Source organism: Lepidochelys olivacea (genome assembly GCF_965140295.1).
Source record: "Lepidochelys olivacea isolate rLepOli2 genome assembly, chromosome: 20".
NCBI classification, from domain to species: Eukaryota; Metazoa; Chordata; order Testudines; family Cheloniidae; genus Lepidochelys; species Lepidochelys olivacea.
The window spans coordinates 12,608,345-12,628,344 of record NC_140430.1 but is presented as its reverse complement, the minus strand read 5'-3'; the positions used below and the strand labels follow the sequence as shown (position 1 = coordinate 12,628,344).

At 56.1% G+C, this 20,000-nt stretch overlaps 1 protein-coding gene across 3 annotated transcripts in view; it reads left to right on the top strand.

Moving 5' to 3' along the window:
• HDAC7 (histone deacetylase 7) overlaps positions 1-20,000 on the top strand; it is a 242,750-nt gene that overhangs the window by 206,259 nt on the left and 16,491 nt on the right. For all 3 annotated transcript variants that reach the window (XM_084610201.1, XM_084610202.1, XM_084610200.1), the window contains 9 exons: positions 2,969-3,080; positions 4,392-4,507; positions 4,824-4,946; positions 5,861-5,970; positions 6,923-7,121; positions 8,374-8,582; positions 13,457-13,666; positions 15,113-15,341; positions 18,043-18,176. In XM_084610201.1, the coding sequence (XP_084466327.1) occupies positions 2,969-3,080; positions 4,392-4,507; positions 4,824-4,946; positions 5,861-5,970; positions 6,923-7,121; positions 8,374-8,582; positions 13,457-13,666; positions 15,113-15,341; positions 18,043-18,176 (1,442 nt within the window). The remainder of the gene's footprint in view (positions 1-2,968; positions 3,081-4,391; positions 4,508-4,823; positions 4,947-5,860; positions 5,971-6,922; positions 7,122-8,373; positions 8,583-13,456; positions 13,667-15,112; positions 15,342-18,042; positions 18,177-20,000) is intronic.

The following is a 20,000-nucleotide window of genomic DNA, read 5'->3' as shown; positions in this document are numbered from 1 at the left end:
GCCCACTAGCAAATGCCTGGACATCGATGGGCTGACTGTGGAGTTCTGCCACTCATTCTGGGACATCCTTGGCCTTGCCATCATCTGAGCCAAGTTCCTGGGGTGCTCCATGACGCATAGGTGGGCAATGCTTGCTCTGCTACCAAAAAAGGAGAACCTCCAGGACCTGAGGAATTGGAGCCCAGTATCCCTACTCAGTGCAGACTATATGGTCGTAGCGAAAGCCATCTTGCTGTGGCTGAAGTCCATGCTGGCATACGTGATACTCCCCAACCAGTCCTATGCTGTCCCTGGCTGGAGTTTATTTGATCATCTATATCTAGTCTGGGATTTTCTTTGTCTGGCATGTAGGGATGTTTTGTCTCTCACCTTCCTGTCCCTTGACCAGGAGAAGGGGATTGACAGTGTGGACCATGAGTATCTCATGGGAACTGTGTGAGCAATCAGCTTCAGTCCCCAGTTTGTGAGATTCCTCCAGGTGCTGCACGCCTCTGAAGAGTGTATAGTCCAGCTCAACTGGGCCTTGACCAAACCAGTCATCTTTGGTCAGGGAGTGTGTCAGGGCTGCCCTTTGTCTGGCCAATTGTAGGCCATTGTTGTCAAGGCCTCCCTTTGTCTCTTATGCAAGCGATTGATGGGGCTGGTGCTCCGCAACCCGGCTTGGAGGGTGGTGTATACCCATGATGTGCAACTTCTGGCCCAGGATCTGGAAGACATGATGGGGGTGGAGGCTTGCCAAACCAACTACTCAGGGTCCTCCTCTGCCTGGGTCAGCTGGGTCAAGAGCTCTGGCCTGGTGGATGTCATGTGAGCTGCCTCCCACCTGCGCTTCATACCGTCCAGTGTGGCATAGGTCTGCTACTCTGGGCTTTTACCTATTTTACCTATCCCTCCCCACTAGAAAATAGGACTGACTTGGGGGCCAGGGTGTCTGATGGGTTGTGGGCATGGACGGGGCTTCTCTGGTGCCTTTCCCTTCAGGGGAGGTCGCTGGTTCTTTACAAACTAGTCCTGTCCCTACTCTGGCCCTGGGTCAGTAGCCTAAGCCCACTCCCGGGTACCCTGGCCAGCCTCCAGGGGAAGGTCCTGGAGTTCTTCTGTCCGCAAAAGCACTGAGTCTCTGCAGGCGTGCTGAGCCTCCCGCTGGAAGAGGAAGGGCAGGGCCTGATATGCATTCACACTTTCCATCTCCAGGCCCTGCAGAGGCTCCTTTATAATGCTTGTTGTCTGGCCTGGAGCCAGCTAGGGCACACCTTCCTCCACCTCCTCTGAGCGCTCCGACATGACTGGCAACTCTTTTATCTATATCCGAGAGGTCTCCCTTGAGACTTTTCTGAGCTGCCAGTCTTTTACCAGGATGGTCTCAGGACCTGGAGGTTGGTCTCCACAGTCAGGTCTGTTACGGGCACTAAGGGTGTGCACCTCCTAGATGAACCCCTGTTCCACGCCCACATCTTGTGGCACACACGGTGGAGGTTCTTTCAGTGCACTGGAGGTTGGTCATGGCTGGTGGCACCAAAGTCAGAGACCTCTGGACCACAGTTGGTGGGATTGGGTGTACCCTGGTACACTTGCTCAGTGAATGAGGTTGCCCACCCTTCATGTCCCCTGCCATGAACGCCAGGAGGTAAAGGCTGCCCAGCCCCCAGCCTCTATAGCTTTTCTCGAGCAAGTCCTGAAGCAGGGTGTTCCTTGCCTGCCCGTTTGCCTGGCCTTCTGGAGCTTGAGGTCAGGCCCTGGCCCTGTGAGCCCCCCTGGCTGCTTTAAACTGCCCATATGAACTGACTTAGTAGTATCCAGCCAGTCTGTTTCTGAGACACATCATGGGAGCAGTTTGTACCCCACATTGTTCATTTCCTCACCCTCGTGACCCGCCCCGATACAAAGTGGTGGGACCTGCTGCCATCTCTGGAGAGCAAGGAGCCCCAGTGAGCCAGCCTGTATTCCACCTTTGTGCCACAGTCTGCTGGGGATATAAATTAATGGCTGCTTCGTGGAGCTGTGAGCACAGGAGAGTTATGTGGTTTTCGGACTCCCCTGACATTTGTTCTTCTTGTGGCGAGAGGGAGACCCTGGCGCATGCATATTTACAGTGCACCAGGCCGCAGTCCCTTTTCCGCCTCCTCCAAAACCTCTTGTTGAGGTTCTGGCTGCACTTTTCCTTGCACTCCCTATCTGCGGCCCCACAAGGTTGTAGGACCATCTCATCAACCTCCTCCTGGCGTTGGCCATGTTGGCCATATATCAGTCAAGGAGGACAGGGTTGGACGGGATCTGCAACTGAGAGTGGGGGCTCAATTTTGTGCACTTGTCCATTCATGTCTCTGGGCAGAGTGCCTCTGGGTGGCATTCTTGGACACTTTGGAGGAGTACTGATCCAGGTACTCTATGTGTGCGTGTGCCCATGCCCAGCACAGTGAGGCCCCGATCTCAGATATTGTCGCATGCATGCACAGCACCTTGCACAAAAGGGCCCCAGTCTCAGTAACTCTGTGGCAAGGCAGCTCCTGGCATAGTGGGGCCTCTAGGCAAAGCACTAATGCAGTAATAATGGAAAGCAAGAAGGAGACGATGGAGCCTCAGGGGCCTTTCTCAGAGTAAGCGATGAGACCTGGGGATTATGTAGCACAAGGGGTGGCAGAAGGTTTCCATCCTGGGCCAAGGGTCCACAGCTGGCTGCCCGAGTGGGCAGTACAGAGCAGTAGGGGCTGATGGAGGTGGGGGATTGACTGAGAATCTAATAGCATCTGAGCAAGGCTTGGTAGGGATGTGCTAGAGGGACCCAGCTCTTAGGCCTGTGGAGCCAAGTCATTGTGCCCTGGGCATTGGCCACTCAGGTCTGTGCTACAGGCCTGCAGGTGCCCCAGGACAGAAAGTCATGGGGAGGCCGCCCATGTCGTTCTGGGAGCCCTATAGGAGGCTCTTATCAGTTCCCAACCCAGGATGCTCATTCCCCTTCTCCCTGCAGGTGCTGTGGCGAGTACAGTGGTGAAACAGAAGCTGGCCGAAGTCATCCTGAAGAAACAACAGGCAGCTTTGGAAAGGACCAGCAACCCCAGTGGCCCCACCATGCCCTACAGGTGAGATAGTCAACTAAGCACCCCCAACCCCCTCCCCTCCCATGCCGTACAGGTGAGATCGAGACACCTGAGCATCCCCCCCACACCTCCTGTCGCCATATAGATGAGAGAGAGAGACACCTGAGCATCCCCAAGACACGCCCCCAGGCCATACAGGTGAGGCAGAGATACTGGGCTTTCAGTGGAGAGAGCTTGTCTCCTGATGGGGCTGCTGGTGGGGGAAGGCCTGCATCTGTCTGTGGGGCAGGGGCTCTCACAGCAGCTGTGTCTGTGGAGCACAGCCGTGGGTGCAGTGATCCTGTGGGGATCCTGTGGGGGACGCTCTGTTCACCTAGGTTCCTTAGGACTCTACAGCTCTGGCAGCCCCTCGGAGCTGGATTTTTCTGTGGTTTGCGGCAACCAGGGTGCTCCCTCTAGTGGCCAGACCTGGTTTTATCTGCTCTTCATGGGGACCTGGCAGGCACCCAAAAGTTGGGCCCACTGCTCACACCTGGACAGGCCATCTCTGGGACTGTAGCTAGAGCCCTGCAAATCCGCGGATCGCTGCTTTAGAGCCCCGGGCCATTTTTCCAGATCATGGCTCGGATGTGTATCTAAATGCTGTATCTGTGCAGAGGTCTAACTGTAGCACCTCTGGAGTGTCCAAGCCTTGGATCCACACAGTGGGGAGAGGCACTTCCCATACAGACTGTGGGGGAAAACTTTGGGCAGAGTGATGCACATGTGCTCCTTTCCCGGCGGGACAGTCCAGGCTGAGGAAAACCCAGTACTAGGGGTGGGAGCTGCACTGGACCAAGGGAATTTGAGCCAAGGGCGTCCCAGCATCAGGGGCAGGAAGTGCGCTGGGCCAAGGGTGTCTGAGAGCTGTCCCAGCACCAGGGTTGGAGACTGCTCTGGACCGAGGATGTTTGCGGGCTGTCCCAGCACCAGGGGCTGGGGCTGCGCTGGATCGAGGGTATCTGGGGGCTGTCCCAGCATCGGGTAGGGGCTGCGCTGGACTGAGGGTGTCTGGGGGCTGTCCCAACATCGGGGCAGAGGCTGCTCTGGGATAAGGGTGTTTGGGGGCTGTTCCAGCACCAGGGGTGGGGATGCCCTTTGTTGGGCTGGTGGGATTTTGAGGACCAGGAACAACCCCAGTGCCAAGAAGCTGCGGGCAAACTTGGTGGCATGGTGGGGCCAGGCTGTACCAGGCTTTTCCGGGGGAATGCCAGTGCTGTAGGGCTGAGAAAAATCCTGGAGCCAAGGGCCGCTGGAGCCAAGGGCCGCTGGAGCCAAGGGCCGGTCTCTAACCTTGCTGCTACTTCCCTGCAGATCACTGGAGCCCCTGGATACTGAAGGCCCTGCCCCTCCTGTGCTCAGCCCCTTCCTGCCACAAGTCCCCAACAGTTCCATAGACCCTCCGGAGCACTTTCCTCTGCGGAAAACAGGTAAGGCCATGCCATGCTGGCTTCGTGCCCATGCACGCAGGTGCGACCGCAGGGTGGACTCAGCCCACCTTCCCAGCCTGCCTTCCTCCTGGCCTTCGCTTCCACACACAGCAGGGCCTGTGTCCTGGCAGGGAGGTGAGACTGGCACTGGCTCGGGAGTGGGAGGAGGTTGGGCTGGCGCAGGGGTGTGCAGGTCTGAAGGTGACTTTGCGACAGCCCCAAGGGTCATGCCTGAGCCCAACAGGCCAGTGCGGCAGCACTGTATCGATGCCATAGCGCAGGGAGACCACTGACAAACAGCCTTGTCTGCCCACAGCATCTGAGCCCAACCTGAAGGTGCGATACAAGCCCAAGAAGTCGGTGGACCGGCGTAAGAACCCACTGACCCGCAAGGAGAGTGCACCCCCTTCCCTGAAGAGGAGGCCAGCAGAGGCCATTGGTGAGGGTCTCTTGGGGCAACAGTAGGAACTTGGGGCTCCAGGGAAAGCAGCTGCTGCACACTAGGACCCCGCATAAGCCCCGCACCCGAGGCTCCGTGCAGGGGGTCGCACATGCCAATGGAGCTTCAAGGGCGCTCAGTGCACAGGGATGGTGCTACCCCATGGCAGCAATGCTCTTTTAAGGCAGCCTCAGGCCAGGTGTGATGTGCTAATAGCCATGCAGGGCCAGACCCAGCCAGTGGGGAGAGCAATGCTGGAGCTGCGCAGGGCTGTTTCTCTGACCTGTCAGAGACTTGAGGGATTAATGGGCCCAAAGCAGTCCCAGCAAACGATACCTGCCCAGTTCCCTGGCCATGAGTGCTTGACCCCTGCTGGGAGAAGCAGGACATACCCATGTGTGGCATTTGACCTGGGGGCGGGCACTCTTCCCACTAGCACAGCTGGGTAGATGATGGCAGACTCCAGGGACTGCCCCAAGATTGCGCACACTGCCCTGTCTCGGGGCTGGATGCATAACCAGGTACAGTCCCTGCCTCTGGCTGGTGCACTGCCAGGAGTATGTGCTTTCAGGGCATGAGCTGTCCTTGCCTGCCCACCTGGGCTCAGGCAGCTGGTCAGGGAGAGCGCTAAGTCCAGATGGAATTGAGTGTCACCCGGCTGGCAAGGGCAGGGCAAGGGCACTGTGCAGGAGCCAGGAGGGCAGCAGCGGGCTGGTGTAGCTGGGAGGGGTGATGTAGCCGTGAGGGAAAGCTGCACACAGGTTGTGTCCCTCTGAAAGGAAGCTGGGGTACCTGATGGGAGAAAGGGTACAGAGAAAGCAATGTGCATGCAGCGGTGAAGGTGCCAGGCCACCTTGTGCCCTTGAGTCCCTTCATCCTGCCACTCTCCTATCTGACTTCTCTTCCCTATGCAGACTCGTCCCCCAGCAGTAGCAGCACCCCTGTGTCTGGCTGCAGCTCCCCCAACGACAGCCTCCCAGCGGAACATGGAGTCCCCCCCGCTGGGCCCAGCATGGCCCACGAGGTACGAAGCCTGCAGGCCTGTTGAAGGGAGCCAGGAGCTCAGGACATGCTGCCTTGGGTGGGGTCACTGAGGCAAGCTGTCCCTGGGGAGCAGCATGGGCTAATGAACTCCGCAGTTCTGTCCCCAGATCTCTCATGGGCCCCGGGGCCTGGAGCCAGGACCAGGCAACTTCCCCTCCAGAATTCCCACTTCCTTGAAAACTAGCAGCTAAGAATTAGTCCCAGCTTTCTGGGCCCTGCTACCCTCCCTTCCCCCCAGTAGCTGGTGGCACCCCACCCAACCCTATTTCCCCCTGGCTAGTCACCAGCCACCCCACTGCTGCCCTGATGCCCTCAAGGTCCCCCTACTGCTCCCTGTCTTGCACTGTGTCCCCCTGATGCCTTCTGGTTGGTAGTGCTGTCTTCCCTGCTTGGGTCCTTGCTGCCACCCTTTGCTGGCCCTGGTCATGTAGCTCCTGCTGCCCCACACAGCTGTGCCATGCCTGGAGACTAACCTGTTGTGTTTGGTGCAGGCGCCACTCGCCCAGCGCCTGATGATGCAGGAGAGCTCGCTGGCCCAGTTAGCCCTGCAGAGCATGGCCTCCCTTCCAGCCATCTCGCTGGGACTGCCAGCTACTACCAGTGCCCGGGTAGGTAGCCGGGTCATAAGGGACTCCGGAACCCTGCTGAGGGCTCATGCAGGGCAGAGAGAGCCCAACCCCCCTTCTGAAGGCCAGGATCGCAGCACGCGCAGGTCATTGAGCAGCAGTCCTGGATGACGCAGCACTTCATGGATTTGCAGACCCACAGTCCCGTCCCCCCCTCCCACCTTGGGACACAGAGCCAGGGGGATCCCTTTCCTCTAGACTCTGCCAGTGCCTCTGTCAGGCCCTAGGTCCCCTCCTAGGCATCACAGTCCGCTCCTCTACCCCCGCCTTGGTAGGCTGCTGATGGACTCCCTGTTCTCTCTGCAGGGCGACGCAGACCGCCGCTCCCTCTCTGGCTTGGCACACCGGGTGCCAGTGCTGAATGGGCCTGTCCTCTCGGGCACCCACTCATCCATGTTCATACCAGCTGGCTTGGAGCAGCATGAGCCTGGAGGGCCTCTGTCCCCTCGGCTTCAGCCTGTCATTATTCTTGAGTCCTCGGTCACCCACGCACCACTTGTGGCAAGTACGTATTGCTCCCACTTGACCAAGGGTCCTGGGGCTGAGGCTGCAGTCCCAGCACCAAGTGCAGCTCAGAGCCCTGCTGGCATGTACCTGAAAGGGGCTCTAGGATCTCAGCAGATTTTCTGCAGTGCTGTATGAGACCCCCTGGCATCCCTGAGAACTGGTCTATGCTTAACAATCTCCCTTCTGACCAGCTGGCATGTGAGCAGAAAGGTAGCTAATGCTGCTATGGGATTCCACATTGTTAGGTTTCAGAGTTAACACTCATGGAGATGCCTTGGGAAGCTGCTGGCTGTCAAGCAGCCGGCACACTCAGGCAGACACCTCTGCATAGCTCAGCTCCGAACCCTGCTGGGATTTACTCAGCTCTCAAACTGCAGCCAAGGGCAGCGCTGACTTGTCATGAGGGAGGGGGGTGAGTGTTCCTCTACCGCTTCCCTCTGGGCTTCCCTCTCCAGGCTCACCCACCCCTCCTGCTCCAAGTGTGAAGCAGAGAGGGCAGAGCGGGTGAGGGGCAGCCAGAGCACTCCCCTAGCCACCGCAGGCTGCACAATGGCAGGGCAGGGGGGGCGAGAAGGGTGGGAGCTGTGGCCAGCCATAATGCGAATGCCCTCTGCTACTTACCTCCCGGCCTGACACATGCTGCACTTGGGGCTGGCACCTGGCTGGATTTCCAGCTAGCCTACAGGTCAAGGCCCGCCCCGCCACGCTCTGTGAGAACATGGAGCTCACCTCCCGCCCCCTCCCCCAGTGAGTCCCAGGGAGATTCCCCTCCCCCAGGGAACACCATGGAGGTTTCCCCCTCAGCCCCCATTGAGAACCATGCAGCAGCAGGTGCTGGGCATTAGCCAGTCTGTCCTTGGGAAGTGCTTGCCTATGGTGCCCCTGGAGCATGGGTTCTCAGAGCTGTAGTGGGCCCAGCAGGAAGCCCCAGAGCTGACGAGATGGGAGAAAGGGGAACAACTGTACCGGGGCCCCCCAAATCGTCTGTAAGGGCTGTATAAATAAGTGAAATGGGAGGGGGTGAGCCCCAGCAGACACAATGATTTCTGTCTGTGGGGCTGCACGGAGCCCCAAAGGGCAGTGGTGGGGCCTGAGCTGCAGCACAGGGCAGGCCAGGGGTCACAGGCCAGGTTAGGGGTTGATAATGCCAACCCCAAGCCCAGGCTACTTGAGATGCTCTGGCTGCCATTCCTGAGCACCTGGTGCTGCACCCAGCTCCAACCCTGCTTCACCAGTCTCTCTCCCCGCAGTGCCAGGCCTGGGGACGGTCCCGTTCCACTTCGCCCACTCACTCATCCCCACCGACCGGCTGTCGCTGGCAGGCCACCACAAACCACTGGGGCGGACCCGCTCTGAGCCCCTGCCCCCCAACCCCAAGGCCATCCAGCAGCAGCTGGCGTACCAGCAGCACCATGCCCAATTCCTGGAGAGACTCAAGCAGCAGACACACTTGGGAAAGGTAAGAGGCTAACGGGCATGCAGGCTGGGGAACACCACTGCCAGGGCAGGAGGGCGCCATGCTGGGCAGCACCTGGGGATTGAGGGCACTTCAGGTGCATGGCGGAGTAAGGCCCATGTGGCACTCAGCACCCAAGCTGCCAGGCCAGGGCACTGGGTGGCGGCACTGCCCGCAGACACAAGCAGTTGCTTTGCCCTCCCTCAGTCCCAGGAAAGCGAGTGAGCTCCCTGGCGTCTGCTGCTGCCAGTACAGCTGCCAGCTAAGCAGTGTTGGAGCCCCTGCATCTGCGGTACCTGTATAGAATCACAGAATATCAGGGTTGGAAGGGACCTCAGGAGGTCATCGAGTCCAACCCCCTGCTCAAAGCAGGACCAATCCCCAACTAAATCATCCCAGCCAGGGCTTTGTCAAGCCTGACCTTAAAAACTTCAAAGGAAGGAGATTCCACCACCTCCCTAGGCAACCCATTCTAGTGCTTCACCACCCTCCTAGTGAAAAAGATTTTCCTAATATCCAACCTAAACCTTCCCCACTGCAACTTGAGACCATTACTCCTCGTTCTGTCATCTGCTACCATTGAGAACAGTCTAGATCCATCCTCTTTGGAACCCCCTTTCAGGTAGTTGAAAGCAGCTAGCAAATCCTCCCCTCCTTCTTCTCTTCCGCAGACTAAACAATTCCAGTTCCCTCAGCCTCTCCTCATAACTCATGTGTTCCAGTCCCCTAATCATTTTTGTTGCCCTCCGCTGGATGTTTTCCAATTTTTCCACATCCTTCTTGTAGTGTGGGGCCCAAAAAGGGACACAGTACTCCAGATGAGGCCTCACCAATGTCGAATAGAGGGGAACGATCACAACCCTCAATCTGCATGCCACAATGCTCCCCCATCATCCCCACACAGAGCTCCCCATGTCTGGTGTACCCCCATGCCACAGTGCTCCCATCACCCCTGCAGAGAGCTCCCCCCCATCACCATCCAGGGTACACTCAGCCCACCCACGCAACACTCTCCCTCATCACCAACCCTGCACAGAGCTTCCCCCATTACCCCAGATGGCATGCAGGGAGGGGTATCTCACGCCACCCCACAGAGTGCCTCACATCACCCCCCACCCCATCACAGAGTTCCTCACATCAACCTCTGAACACAGGTGCCCCCACCTGGCGTTCCCAACCCCCGCACAGCTCCCCACTCACCCCGTCACACAGAGCTCCTCCCATCTGGGTTTTCCCATCCCCGCACAGCTCCCGCCTCACCCTGTCATACAGAGCTCCCCCACCACTGGGGTTCCCCATGCTGCAGTGGAAGATGAAAACCCCCCTCTGCCAATCTGACCCAGGGAAAACCCCAAATATGACAATCAGTTGGACCCTCAGCATGTGGGCAAGACCCAGCAGCCAAACACCTGGGAGAGAAGTCTCTGTAGTAACTCAGAGCCCTCCCCATCTAGGGTCCCATCACTGGCCATTGGGGATATTTGCTGCTAGCAGTCGCATATCAGGCACATGCCATTATAGACAGTCTCATTATCCCATCCCCTCCAGAAACTTCTCATGTTCAGTCTTCTTTGTTTTGTTTTCAATTTGTTTTTTTGCCCTCACTGCTCCCCTTGGGAGGCTGTTCCAGAACTTCCCTCCTCTGATGGTTGAAAACCTTCATCACATTTCAAACCTAAACTTGTTGATGGCCAATTTATAGCCATTAACACTCTAATAACTTCTCCCCCCCTCCCCCCCCCGGTATTTATCCCTCTGATGTATTTATAAAGAGCAATCTCTCCACTCAGCCATCATTTGATTATGCTGAACAAGCCAAGCCCTTTGAGTCTCCTCTCACAAGATAGATTTTCCATTCCTCGAATCATCCTTGTAGCCCTTCTCTGCACTTGTTCTAGTTTGAATTAATCTTTCTTAAACATGAGAGACCAGAACTACACATAGTATTCCAGATGAGGTCTCACCAGTGTTCCCTCTAATTTTTCCCACCCATTTGTGGAATGAATTTTTTCATTTTTTCATTCATTCACAAAATTCATGTGGTGGGGGTGAGGCCGAGGGGATCAGAGTGTGGGAGGGGGCTTAGGGCTGGGGCAGAGGGTTGGGGTGCGGGCTCTGGGGTGGGGCCAGGGATGAGGGGTTTGGGGTGCAGGAGGGTGCTCCGTGGCTATGGCGGGGAGAGAGGATTCCTCCCAGCTCTCTCTCCCCGCAGCAGCACGTGGGCTGTGGGGCTGGGACTGCAGGATAGGCGCCCCTCCCCCAGCCCTCGGGCTGGGGGAAGGCCACTCCTGGGTCTGGGCTGCTCTGGGGTTGGGCTGCGCTGCCATGGCCACTCCTGGGCCACACCAGTCGCAGCTGGGGTCACTCCAGTCACACTGCCCCAGCAGGTCCGGGTCACAGGTTGCGTTGGGGCTGGGGGAGGGGCACCCCGGCCGCAGCAGGGAGCGGGTACAGCACAGGGAACCAGAGCGGGTTCCCTGAGCACCTGTGCAGTGCTAAATAGGCTGCTGCTCAATTGTGCAGCTTACAGGGAACTTAGGGTCTCACCAGTGCCTTGTATAATGGTACTAGCACTTCCCTGTATCTACTGGAAATACCTCACCTGATGCATCCTAGGACTGCATTAGCCTTTTTCACAGCCTCATCACATTGGTGGCTCATAGTCGTCCTGTGATCCACCAATATGCCCAGGTCTTTCTCCTCCTTTGTCGCTTCCAACTGATACTTCCCCAGTTTATAACAAAAATTCTTGTTGTTAGTCCCTAAATGCATGACTTTGCACTATTAAATTTTATTCCATTTCAGTTACTCCAGTTTTCAAGGTCATCCAGATCTTTTTTCAGAGTAGCAGCCATGTTAGTCTGTATCCGCAAGAAGAACAGGGACTTAGAGACTAACAAATTTAGAGACTAACAAATTTATTTGAGCATAAGCTGTCGTGAGCTTCACGACATCACTTCATCGGATGCATAGAATGGAACATATAGTAAGAAGATATATATATATATACATACATACAGAGAACATGAAAAGGTGGAGTAAGATGCTAATTAGTTAAGATGAGATATGATCAGCAGGAGAAAAAAACTTTTGTAGTGATAATCAAGATGGTCCATTTAGACAGTTGACAAGAAGGTGTGAGGATACTTAACATGGGGAAGTAGAGTCAATATGTGTAATGACCCAGCCACTCCCAGTCTCTATTCAAACTCAAGTTAATGGTATCTAGTTTGCATATTAAATTAAGCTCAGCAGTTTCTCGTTGGAGTCTGTTTTTGAAGCTTTTCTGTTGCAAAATTGCCACCTTTAAATCTGTTACTGAGTGGCCAGTGTTCTCCTACCGGTTTTTGAATGTTATGATTCCTGATGTCAGATTTATGACCATTTATTCTTTTGCATAGAGACTGTCCAGTTTGGCCAATGTACATGGCAGAGGGGCATTGCTGGCACATGATGGCATATATCACATTGGTAGATGTGCAGGTGAACAAGTGCATCCCTGATGGCATGGCAAATGTGATTAGGTCCTATGATGGTGTCACTTGAATAAATATGTGGAGAGAGTTGGCATCAGGCTTTGTTGCAAGGATAGGTTCCTGGGTTAGTGGTTTTGTTGTGTGGTGTGTGGTTGCTGGAGAGGTGAAACTAACAGGCCTGTAATTTCCTGGATCACTTTTTTCTTTCTTAAAAATAGGAACTATATTAGCAATTTTCCAGTCATAGGGTACAACCCCTGAGTTTATAGATCCTTTAAAAATCCTTGCTATTGGGCTTGCAATTTCATGTGCTAGTTACTTTAATATTCTTTGATAGAGTTTATCTGGACACATCGATTTAGTTCCATTAAGTTGTTTAAATTGGACTTCCACCTTGGATGTGGTCATTTCTATTTCCATATTGTCGTTCCCATTAGCCACCCTGTCACTGCCCCTAAGCTCCTCGTTACCCTTATTAAAATTGGAGACAAAATATTCGTTTAGGCCTTGGGCCATGCCTAGATTATTTTTAATCTCCAGCCCATCTACATGCTTAGCAGCTCCACTTCTTCTTTCCTTGTTTTCTTTTTATTTATTTGGCTACAGAACCTTTTACTGTTGGTTTTAATTTCCTTTCCAAAGTCCAGCTCTGCTTGACTTTCGGCAGTTTTCACTTTCCCCCTACGCTTTCTGCCCTCCAAGAGGTTGCTTTCCTCGCTGATCCTTCCCACCTTCCATTCCTTGTAGGCTTTCTGCTTTCTCTTAATCAGCTGTTTCAGGTACTTGGACATCCAGCTTGGTCTGCAACCCTTCCCCACAATCTTTTCCCCCTGTCCTCGGGATGCAGGCTTCAGAGAACTTTTGAACTTTGATTTAAAGTATTCCAGGCCTCCTCCACATTCAGATCCTCGAGTTCTTCAGTCCACCCCACTTCCCTAACTAATTCCCTTCATTTTTTAAAGTTTGCGCTTTTCAAATCAAGGCCCTTAGTTTCAGCCCTAATTTTGTTTATCTTTCCATTTAGTTTAAAGTGAATTAGCTCTTGATCACACAAACCACAGCTGTCTCCTGCAACCAGCTCTTCTATTCCCCTCACTACTCACCAATGCCAAATCTAAAATGGCGTCACCTCTTGTTTGCTCAGCAACTGTTGGATGAAGAAATCTGTCGGCTATCACGTCCAGGAAAGTCTGGGCCCTGCTGTTATTGGTAGCACTTGTCCTCCAACCTATGTCTGGGAAGTTAACGTCTCTCATCATCACACAATTCCCACTAGTATTTATTTCATTAAATAGATTAAAGAGGTCTCTGCCCATATCCAGATCAGATCCTGGGGGTCTATCCCAGGGGAGCCTCTGGTAGCTTTCTTCCCCAAAGTGATTTTGACCCATCCCCCTGCAGCTCATGACCAAGTCCAGTGAGAAGTCTCGTCTGCGGCAGATCCCCTCCTCGGAGGACATGGAGGCCAAGGAGGGGCTCCCAGAGGGAGTGAGTGAGCGCGGTGACCAGCCTAGGGGCCGAGTGGAGCTCACGCGGCCAGGGGTCAGCACAAAGGAGCCTGAACGGAGCCCAAAGCTGATGCAGCCACAGGAGGAGCTCGTCTTGCAGCAGGTACCTAAGGGCTGGCAGGGATCAGAGCACCAGGAGTGCTGGGCACAGCACCAGCCTGGAGCAGCCCTCACTTCACTGGCCATGGGGAGTGTGGCTGCTCAGCCAACCCAGTGGCATCAATGTCCTCTCTAAACCCATGCCCGAGGTGGAGAGGGGAGGAGCCTGCGTGGAGCCATCAGGACTCATCACCCCCGCCTGCATTGCTGGCGGGCTGCCAGCTCCTCTATTCTGGAGGGCACAAAGCCCTGCTGGGCAAACGCCCTCCCATGAGAGGAGGGGAAGGTAGTGAAGAGGGCATGACTGGGCCCACCTCACTGCCCCTCAGCCAGCAGCTCCAGCCTGCTCCTGTTGCTCCGCGCCCCCATCTGGGTGCAGGGGCTCTGCTGCGGATTCCTAGATGTTAAGGCCAGAAGGACACAGCAGGAGCTAAGGCTGCCCAACACCCCCATCACAAACCCGTGTGTTTCCAGAGAAGGCTCGGAACAGTGTGCAGGAAACAAGGCTTGGGCACACAGTGAGGAGAAAACCAAGCGCTGGCTGGCTGCTCCTTCTGTGAGCAGTGCCCACAGTGGGCACTGCAGGGCCAGGGGCTCTGGAAACCTGCTCTGCGATGGTGTCGTTAACGACTCTAGCGAAGGCCCCTGCGTCAGGGCTGGATGAGGGTCTCACGGGCAGCCTGAATTCTGGCATTTCTGAGTTTTGCAGCCCTAACATTTGTTTAGCAGAGTCTCCTTGTGTGTCATTTCTGTATGAAAGGGGCCTGTACTGGGGTGGCTTATTCCCCTTTCCATACAGGGTCACCTATGCCACAATAAAGAACCTTTACACCCCTGCCACCCCAGGGTTTGCAGCACTTTTACTAGGCCAGGCGAGCTCCTCCACAGGCCACCAAGAGTTCAGGGGTCCCCTACTGTACTGCCAAAGCAACATGTGTACAGGAGACTGGGCACTCTGGGCTCCCTGCCACAGACGTGTTGTACTCCCTTTCCCCTAACCTCAGTGGGTGGGGTAATGCCATGCAGAGCCACAAGAGGGCATCAGACACTGTGACTTGGCCAAGGCCCAGGCAGCAGTGCCTTGGTCTGTTGTGGAAGCTCTGGACTAGGGTTTCCACTCCCTAGGCTGGGTTGGGAACAGCCCAGAGAGAACAGGCCCATTGCATAGTGAGTAGATCCTGATGTTCAGTGCAGAAATTCCCCTCCTCCACACCTGCTGTCAGGCCTGGCATTGAAGAGCTGCTGAGATGCTGTGGGGGGCCGCTGGCCCCACTTGCTGCTACACAGACTGGCCCTGGGGGGTGTTAGCACAGGCTCTGCGCTCAGCTCACTGACAGGCAGGGTCTTTCCCGGCCTAGAGAGCGGCATGTGCCACCTGGGCCCTCTACAGAATCCCCCAAACCATCCCTGGCCCAGGGCGCCACACTCATCTGCCACACCCTCTCCCCAGCAGGCCTACCTGTGGGAGCATCACCAGCGCCTGCAGCACTCGCTCCTCAAGCGGCAGCCACCAGCCGACTCCCTGATGGTCCCTGTCACACATGGAGGGCACCGACCTCTCTCCAGGGCCCAGTCATCTCCTGCCACTGCTACCATCGCCCTTCCTGCCCAGGACGCACCCACCAAGACACTCTCCCTGCCGGTGCAAGAGCCACCAATCAAACCGCACTTCACAACAGGTAATGTGGGCTGCCTCCAGCAGGGAGCGCTCCAGGAGGGCTGCAGGTATGTCACGGATCCACAGGATCGGTGCTATGGCCCTAGCTTTGGAACTGTTTCTAGGAGGAACCCCTTCAGTGCCAGACTCCCTACGGGTCTTGCTCTTCCTCCAGCGCAAGCTACGCGTCTTCACTGCCTCCTTAGAATGGACGTTTGGGCCTGCAACACTCTTGCTTCACACTGTGAGCTCCGTTCAGTGAGTACAACTGAGACAGATCCTGACGGAGACTTGTGCACTCGTTAGGGCCTAATGCACCTCACACCATTAGCAGTGACACTCAGACAGCATTGTCAAAGTGGGAAGGTTTATTTATTAACTGGAACACAGCACAGGAAGTCCTTAGGGTAACATAGAAAAGTGAAGGGTAAAGCATGGTCCATTCTGATTAGCCCAGAGCCCAGCCAAGCTGTAGTGAACCCGTTGGTTCAAGCTCTGTCTGTCCCACCATCTGACCTCTTTTGTCCGACTCCAGGTGAGAGCCCTGACTCCTTCCAGCAGCCAGCTCTTATCCCCTACTCCATACACTGCTAGTTCTTTGATCTCATGCTGGGGAAATGCTGCTCAGCTTCCTGCAGAGAGGTGGGGCAATCTGCGGTTGTTGGTTGTCAGGTGGCAATGTCCTGGTGACAAGATTTGCCATTGTCTTCTTGGTTGCTCCATTGATATGGGGCCTAAGGCCCAGACAGCTAGAGGACACTCACATCTTTGTCCCTTTGCCTGTGCTGAGAGCAAACAGTTCTTTTCCACCCCACTGGGTAACAATGCAGCATATAGGGGAAACTGAGGCACACAGGATTCAAAAGTATCACATCTTCCCACTTCCTCACATGGCAATTAACCCCACAGCAGCAGATGACGTACAAGGTGAACTGAGGCGCAGAGAGGGAGGGGATTTACCCAAGGTCACATGAAGGTCAAAGTCAGGACTAAAACCCAGGAGTCCTGACTCCCATTCCCCTGCTCTAAGCACCACACCACTCAGCCTCACTGCACCAGGCACACTCTGTCCCTAGGAAAGCCGGATAAACCCTGCATGTCTCTGCCCACACAGTGCCAGCCCTAAACTGCCCTGACGGCAACAGAGCCTGGGGAGCTGGCCCGTGCCAGGCCAGTCTCCTGCTGTGTTTATCGCCCCCTCTCTAAAAGTTTACATAGGCTGGGGGTGGCAGGTGTAGCTTGTGTCCATGGGAAGACACTGTCCTTACTGCGCGGCCACCTCCCCCAGCCTGCCAGGGGTGGGTCTCTTGGCATTTTTCCCTCTCAGTATGTTCCTGAGCCCCAGGGTGGGAGAGGAGGCAAGCAGACACTGGAGGAACTGGTGGGGCTCAAAGGAGCATGGGGCCACAACGCCTTTCAGAGCCCAAGCTCTTGCAAGGGAGCGTGAAGAGCCAGGACTGAGCCCTCAGGATCCCAGCCTGCCCAGCCTGGCGTCCCCATTGTGTCATTCACCCCCTGGGTGTGTCCAGCCCATGCCCTCCAGCAAAGAGGCCCAGTGCCTCACCCGATGGCCAGCTGGGATGCTGCCGTACCCATGCAGCTGGGCTGGAGTGCAAGGACCAGGGTCTCCTCCGCTCCTGGCCTGAGTCAGGAGTAGGATTCGGCTCAGGCCTCCTGGGATGGGGAGGTGTCCAGGGAGACTCTGGTCTGAGGGCCATGCCGTAACAGCAGAGACTGAGGTGGCTGTAGGGTCTCAGCCTCGCCCCCAGCCCAGCCTTTGAAGAGGGACTGGGCTCTGGGCCATCAGGGGTCAGCTTCCAGACAAGGCTTAGAGCCAGCTTCCAGGGCTGGGGGGGTGAGTGCCCTTGGGGGTTAGGAGGTGAGTGCCCCTAGGGCTGGGGGGGTGGAGTGCCCCCTTGGGGTTGCAGAGGGGGGTGAGTGCCCCCGTGAGGTTGGGGGCATGGAGTGCTCCTGGGGGGGGGAAGGGTGGAGTGCCCCCATGCGGTTGCAGGGGGTGAGTGCTCCATGGGGTTGGGGGGGTGAGTTCCCCCATGGAGCTGGGGGGGGGTTGAGTGCCCCCGTGGGGTTGGAGGGTTAGCGCCCGTGGGGCTTGAGGGGGTGAGTGCCCCTGTGGGGTGGGCGGAGGGGTAGGAGTGATGGTGTACAGTGGCGTGTGCTGTATTCACTGATTTTCGGAGGTATAAGGACACCAGTGCCCAGCCGCTTGGCTCATGTCGACACTGACCCCATCGCTGGTCCGTCCCACCCAGATCTCCCGGGGCAGAGAGATCTAGAGTCAGCCCCCTGCCCCTTGCTGCGAAGGGCTCTGGGCTGGGCTCCCTGCTTGGGCCGGAGTGTGGGAAGAGATGTCTCTGGGACCCAGCCAAATAGGGCTGCCCCGGGATTGCCCCCTCCACATGACAGCAGACAGGGCAGTGTGAGGTGCCGGGGAGACAGCCTGCACCTAGGAGGCAGGCGTGTCTTAGGGGAGCTCAATGCAGGGCCCCGTGCAGCAACCCAGTCGGCCATGGACTTCCATTCAGACACGGCTAAGAGGGAGCCTGTGCAGGTGGTAAGGTGCCCAAGAGAGAGCAGCAGCCTGGGCTGTGAGCACAGCAGCATTGTGAAGCTGAGCCCGGCACTGCACCGAACCCTGACACTGGGTGATGGAGGTTGCAGCAGGCGGGTGTCCCCTAACACCTCCACCTGCTGTTGTGTTTCAGGGCTCGTGTATGACTCCGTGATGCTCAAACACCAGTGCTCCTGCGGGGACAACAGCAACCATCCCGAGCATGCTGGGAGAATTCAGAGTATCTGGTCCCGCCTGCAGGAGCGGGGTCTGCGCAGCCAGTGCGAGGTAAGTGAGAGAGCGCGGGCTGAGCTTGTCCTGCCAAAGCCAAGGGAGGCCTCAGAGAGGATGGGCAGCTACATCAGGAAGGCCCAGGTGGCCTCTGTGCAGAGGCGGGGACTCTGGGTCTGCCCCAGAGGAGCCAAGACTCACAACAAGCATGAGTCCTGCCAGCCTTTGAAAGAGGAAATTGCAGGGGGGTTCACTCATTTCTGGTGAGAAAAGCAAAAAATACTTGGATCAAGTTCTCCAAGCGTAGGTCAGTGCCCACTGATATCCAGGAGAAGCGCATGGGTGCTTCCCAATTACGCACGCTGCCACAGAGCTCCTAGCTCTGCTTGTCTTCTCTGGCTCCTGGCCCTGTTCCATCCCTCAGGCCCTGCTGACCCTCCTCCTTCCCCACGTTTTGCACAGCTGGGACCTAGCGGAGAGCACGGACATTATGTATCATCCCAGGTATCTGTGTTAGCCCCTGCTGAAGTGGTTCCCCCATCTCAGACCCTGCAAACTCAGGCCTTGTCTGTGTACATCCTTGTCTATATTAGAAAGCTTGCAGCAGGTCTGATCTGCACTACATGGTTAGGTCAACGTAAGCTGCCTGGCATCAACCTAGCTGTGGACGAGTTTTCACTTAAATTTGGCTCCTGCCAATGAGTGCCCCTCTTCCCCAGTTTAGTAACACCGCCTCCCCGAGCGATGCAGCCACAGTCAGTGTCATTAGGTCCATGAAGGGTTGGTGCACACACTGCATTGCTTATGTCGACAGTTACTGGCTCCAGGAGCTGTCCCACAATGCCCCACGCTGACAGTGCAGTGGATACAAGTGCTCCTGGGGAGGACGTGCACCCAAGGAGCCACGCCATTTAATAGCTGCGGTGGCTGTATGCCAACGTAAGCTAAGTCGATATAATTCTGTAGTGTAGATGTGGCCTTAGTCTCACTAGATTGGGGTTTGCCTACACAGGAGAGTGTTAACCTGGTGTCCCAGGGGGTGTCCATCCCTAGCTCCCAGCACAGCTAAATCACGTGTGCTCTCCCAGTGCCAGCCCCAGCTGGATTCCAGTTTACACGGGGTGCTTTCAGTTTGGTTTGAAAACGCATCTAAAGTCACATAAGCTAAACTGCCAAAGGCCCCTCTTGGAAGGAGAGCGCCTCTGCTAGGAGAATGACAGTGCTGGACTTTCTCACCTGCCTTGGACTGTTCTGGGGATGAGCCTTTGGTCTAGTTACACTGGGGTGAATGGCTGGGGTTGACGCGCTTAGCCCAAGTGAAGGCCTGCTCTGCACATGTCCTGATGGAGCCGTGGGGGGGAGGGGTTAGTGCAGAAATTCTGTGGATCCAGCCCCAGTGTGGACACGGTTATACGGGGGTAAAGGTGCCCTCTCGCCACCCGATCTGGGCTCACTGGACCCAGGTGAGCAGTGGACCTGCCAATGCACCATAGAATATCAGGGTTGGAAGGGACCTCAGGAGGTCATCTAGTCCAACCCCCTGCTCAAAGCAGGGGCAGTCCCCTATTTTTGCCCCAGATCCCTATATGGCCCCCTCAAGGATTGAACTCATAACCGTGGGTTTAGCAGACCAATGCTCAAACCACTGAGCTATCCTTCCCCAGCAGCTCCCTAGGTCTCCTCACTCCTCACTTATCTACAGTTAAGCGCTACAGCCTTTGCGTGTAAACAAGGCCTCAATCCCGCTCAAGCCAATTCAGCTCAGAGCAGCAAGGCCAGGTCCTCACCCAGTTAACTAACATCAGTTTTGAACTGGTGCAACTGCTGTGCAGACACGGCCTTGCAATTGGTTTGAAAGAAAGCTGAGACCCTGAAGACCAA